The sequence below is a fragment of the Nicotiana sylvestris genome, chromosome 12 (assembly GCF_000393655.2).
Source record: "Nicotiana sylvestris chromosome 12, ASM39365v2, whole genome shotgun sequence".
NCBI classification, from domain to species: domain Eukaryota; kingdom Viridiplantae; phylum Streptophyta; class Magnoliopsida; order Solanales; family Solanaceae; genus Nicotiana; species Nicotiana sylvestris.
In genome coordinates this window covers 65,514,937-65,520,607 of record NC_091068.1, presented here as the reverse complement: position 1 = coordinate 65,520,607, position 5,671 = coordinate 65,514,937, and the positions used below count along the sequence as shown (strand labels likewise).

The window sequence follows — 5,671 nt, the reverse complement described above, 5'->3', positions numbered from 1 at the left end:
CATATCCTCCAAGATCTAAATGGTGTGCTCGGACTGCCCATCCGTCTGGGAGTGAAATGTTGTACTCAACTTAGCCCATGTACCTAATTCACATTGTACGGCCCACCATAAATGCGATGTGAACTGTATGCACCGACCAGAAATAATGTACACCGACACACCGTAAAGATGAACAATCTTGTGGATATAGTTCTCAGCCAGTCGCTCTGAGGAATAGGTAGCTGCCACTAGAATGAAATGTGACGACTTGGTCAGCCTATCCATAATGACCCATACTGCATCGAATTTCTTTAAAGTCCGTGGGAGCCTAATATCGAAATTTATGGTAATACGCTCTCACTTCCTCTCGGGTATCTCAAGTCTCTGGAGCAAACCGCTAGGCCTCTGATGCTTGTACTTCACCTGTTGGTAGTTCAAACACCGAGCCACATACCCTACCATATCATTGTTCATTCTTCTCCACCAATAATGCTGTCTCAAATTCTGATACATCTTGGCGGCACCCCGATGAATGGAATACGGCGAACTTTTGGCCTTTTTAAGAATCAATTCATGCAGCCCATCCACATTGGGCACACAAATCTGACCCTGCATATGCAACACCCCATTATATCTAATAAAAACCTCCTTGACATCACTGTGTTGCACCATGTCCTGAAGTACAAGTAAATGGGGTCGTCATACTGATGCTCTCTAATACGCTCATACAAAGAATACCGAGAAACCATGCAAGCAAGAACCCGACTAGGCTCCAAAACTTCTAACCTCATGAACTGATTGTCCAAATCCTGAACATATGATGCTAGCAATCTTTGACCAACTGGAATATATGCAAGGCTACTCATACTCACAACCTTTCTACTCAAGGCATCAGCCACCATATTGGCCTATACGGGATGGTACAAAATAGTGATATCATAGTCTTTTAACAGATCTAACCACATCCACTACCTTAAATTCAGATCCTTTAGCTTAAACAAGTGCTTTAGACTTTGATGATCTGTGAATACCTCATACGACATGTTGTAGAGTAATTCCTCCAAATCTTTAATGCATGAACAATATCTACCAACTCTAAGTCATGAACATGGTAATTCTTCTCATGAACCTTCAACTGCCAAAATGCGTAGTAAATCATCCTACCATCTTGCATCAACACCGCGCCAAGCCCAATAGGTTACACACCATAATACACAGTGTAAGACCCCGAAATCATAGGAAACACCAACACTGGAGCTGTAGTCAAAGAAGTCTTGAGCTTCTAAAAGCTCATCTCACACTCATCAGACCACCTGAATGGGGCACCTTTCTGGGTCAATCTAGTCAATGGGGTTGCGATAGACGAAAACCCCTCCATGAACCGGCAATGATAACCCGCGAAACCCAAAAAGCTCCGAATCTCTATAGCTGAAGTAGGTCTATGCCAGTTCTAAACTGCCTCAATCTTTTTAGGATATATCTTTATACCCTCGAAAGATACAACATGGCCCAAAGAGACAAACGAATCAAACCAAAACTCACACTTTGAAAACATGGCATATAACTGACTATCTCTAAAGCTCTAAAGTACAATCCGAAGATGTTGTTCATGCTCCTCTCGACTGCGGGAGTATACAAAAATATCATCAATGAAGACGATCACAAAAGAATCCAGATAGGGCTTGAATACCCAGTTCATCAAATCCATAAATGTTGTTGGGGAGTTTGTCAAGCCAAATGACATCACTAGGAACTCATAACTGTGTCCAAAAAGTTGTCTTAGCAACATCCAATGCCCTAATCTTCAACTGATGGTAGCTACATTTCAAATCAATCTTCGAAAATACCTTGGCACCCTGAAGCTAATCAAATAAGTCATGAATCTTAGGAAATGGTACTTGTTCTTGATAGTGACTTTGTTCAGCTGTCGATAATTACTACACATCTTCATCGTACCATCCTTATTCTTAACAAACAACACTGGTGCAACCTAGGGCGAGACACTAGGTCTAATAAATCCCTTATCAAGCAAATCTTGCAATGGCTCTATCAGTTCTTTCAACTCAGTTGGGGCCATACAGTATGGTGGAATAGAAATGTGCTAAGTGCCAGGAGCCAAGTCAATACAGAAGTCAATATCTCTACCGGGTGGCATCCCCGACAAATCTGTAGGAAACACATCTGGAAACTCACGCACAAATGGTACTGAATATATGGAAGGAACCTCCGCACTAGGATCACACATATAGGCAAAACATGCTAGACGTCACTTCTTGACCATATATCGAGCCTTCACATAAGAAATAACCCTGCTAGCAGAATGGCCAGGAGTCCCTCTTCACTCTAATCGAGGCAACCCCAGCATGGCTTAAGTCAACGTCTTGGTGTGATAGTCCAATATAGTTTGATAAGGTGACAGCCAATCCATGCCCAAAATAACATCACAGTCCACCATATCAAGAAGCGGGAGATCCACATTAGTCTTAAGGCTCCCGATAGCAGCCAAACATGAGTGATAAATATGATCTACAACAATAGAATCTCCCATAAGCGTGGACACATAGACAAGAGCAGTCACAGAATCATGAGGCATAACCAGCTATGAAGCATAATAGGATGACACATATGAATAAGCAGAGCCCAGATCAAATAGAACAGAGGCATCTCTATGGAAAATTGGAACAATACTTGTGATGATGACGTTAGATGACTCTGTCTCAAGTGTAGTTGCAAATGTATAAAAATTGGATTGGGCCCCACTACTTTGATCTCCGCCTTTTGGATGGCCTATAGCTGGCTAGCCTCTACCTCTAATGGCCTGACCTCCACCTCTAATGGCCTAACCTCCACCTTTAGCAGCCTAGCCTCTAGCTGGCTGAGCGGGCGATGTGGTAGCTAGTGACAGAACCATGGCATGAGAACCTTGCTGTGGCATGCCGCCTTATGACCTAGGGCAAAATCTCACAACTTGCCTTGGATCTCTACAAGTATAACAAGTCCTTGGCTGCTGTGACTGCTGACTTTGAAACTGACCTTGTCGACCTGAATAACCACCCTGATAGCTGTAGATTAGAGGTGCACTAATAGTAGTTGATGGTGCGCTGTAGGCTAGCTACTCAGGATGAGACCCATAAGAACCACAATTACCCAAATCACTGTGGGATGCCTGAAGCCTTAACTGAATCGCCCTGGGAGGATAGCCTCGACCAAATGAACCCCTGCCTCCAGATGAGGCACCACTTGAACCACCAAACTAATGATGCCTCTTCTCAGATGCCGCCCCCAATCCTGACCACGAACCATATCGATCCATCTAGCAATCTCTACGGCCATCTGGAAAGAAATATTACTCTCCGGTCTCCTTGGCCATATATAGCTTATACCAAAAGTAAGTCCATCATGAATCTCCTCACTCTCTACCTCTCAGTAGGGAGTAAGATAAATATATGGCGAGTTGGGTCTACAAAATGGGTCTCATACTGGTTAATAGTCATGCTACCCTACTGAAGGCACTCAAACTGCCTAACTCCTCTCTCAAAGAGAAAGTAGTAAACTTCTCCAGAAATAACTGCGAAAACTGACCCCAAGTGCGTGGCGGGGAACCAGCTGGTTTGTTCTGCATATGATCCTACCACCATCTCTTGGCCAAACTGGTCATCTAGAGCACTACTAAATCTATTCCATTAGACTCAACAATACCCATGTTGCTCAGCACCTCATAGCAACGGTCCAAATAATCCTATGGGTCCTCAAAACGTGCACTACTGAAGTGAACAAGGAAGAGCTTTGTGAACTTATCCAACCTCATCAATCCCTTAGAAGACATCGCATGCCTCTCCCTGGTCTGTGTAGCAATAATAGGCTGAACTACCCCAACTGGCGGTACTTTTGGAGTCTGATATATAGGAGCTATCTGCTTTAGAGTGTGAGAATCGGGAGTCTGTGCTCCTTATCCAGCCTAAGAGACAACTTGTGCCATCACCGACCTGGGCCACACTCTCCATGAGGCCCACTAAGTGGACCAAAGAATCCTAAAGCACGGGATTGACTATAAATCCCTCCGGGACCTAAGCGGGTCTGACTGGTATGGTTTGAGTTGTGATATATTACTCATGATTAATCTAAGGCTCCATAGTGGGTGCTGTTGCACGTTCTCTAGCCTGAGCTCTACCTCTGCCATAGCCTTTGGCTCGACATCGGCCTCTACCCTTGGTAGTGGTTGCAACATGGGGCTCCGGCTCCTGCCTAACTGTAGATGTTGTGTGTATCCTCCCCATTAGAAGAATAATGGAATGATTCAAACATCAACGATAGAATAAAATGCACAATAGGGAAAGAAATAAGTGAAATTTTCCTAAGGCTCCATAGCCTTTAGAAGATAGGTACAGACATCTCTGCACCAATCCTCCAGACTCTACTAATCTTGCTCATCACCCTTCGTGATTTTACTCTCAAAATTTCTCAATATATGATAATTAATGCAAATAAGGTACGGAAACACCCTTCCTGCTTCTCACTCTTCCTCACCAAGCAACAATAAGAATCCAAAGAATAAATGCAAAGTGGGAAAACGATTTTCACTTCAATTGTAGTGCCACAATAACAAATTCAACTTTTAGTATTCCCAAAATCTTCAAAATAAACAATAAATATGAAGAGAATAATTAAAGGCAATAATCTAACCTAAGCATGGAAAACATAGTCAAATAAACAGCTTATAACAAAGAAACCATTTTCACCCGCATGCTCTAACCAATAACAACGCATATGTACTCGTCATCTCAAATATACATTATTCCCACATATATTCACCTAGAAAATATAGCAAGTCTTAATCGCTCAAGTCAAGGTTAACCACGACATGTACATCACTCCGCAACCAAATTAATGCTCAACCATGGCTTTTCCTCTAGAAGTAGCCTCCAATCCAATCAAATCTAACCAAATATAGTTCAAATAATTCAAAATAGGCTTTATAAACTATCCACGAGTGAAAAGATTTAATCTTTAATAATTTTGGAAAAAGTCAACACCGGGCTCTCTTGGTCAAAACCTGAGATTCGGACCAAAATCCAATTACCCATCCACCCCCGAGCCCGATTATATGATTAGTTTCAAAATCTGACATCAATTCAAAGTCTAAATCTCAATTTCTAAAAATCCCCAATTTCTACCTAAATCCTATTTTCTACCATGAAAAAGCTTATATTAAATGTTAAAATCAATGGGTATTTGTAGAGATGTAATGAAACAAGTTAAAATCTACTAATCTATGAAGTCAGGATGAAAAACCTATTCAAAATCGCCTCTAGGCCGGGCTCAAACTTCAAAATGGTGAAAAGTGAAGAAAATCCCGACTTTTGAAACTTTAAATCACGGGCATCAGGTATTCTTCGCAACTTTGCATTCGCGTGAGGACGGTCGCATTTGCAGAGGATAAGCCCTCCACTGCTTCACGTTCGCGACCAGTTCCCTACGTTCGCGAAGAAGAACTCACCCATGTACCAGTTTCCCCTTCGTGATTGCGAGAGTAGCTTTGTGATCGCGAAGCACAATGTACCAGACATCTACAACAGTCAAAAACCAGAAATTTTCTAAGTTATAGTGGCTCGTAGCCTATACGAAACTCATCTGAGCCCCTCCGGCTCAAAACTAAACATGCACAAAAGTGTAATAACATCATACGAACTCG

At 42.4% G+C, this 5,671-nt stretch overlaps 1 protein-coding gene across 1 annotated transcript; it reads right to left on the bottom strand.

Annotated features, from left to right (window-relative positions):
• Positions 1-336: 336 nt before the first annotated feature.
• LOC138883160 (uncharacterized) lies at positions 337-881 on the bottom strand. The gene is made up of 2 exons (XM_070163821.1): positions 639-881; positions 337-588 (listed from the first exon to the last, which is right to left on the bottom strand). Exons 1-2 carry the CDS (start codon positions 879-881, stop codon positions 337-339), a joined length of 495 nt encoding a protein of 164 aa, XP_070019922.1.
• Between the last annotated feature and the right edge of the window lie 4,790 nt (positions 882-5,671).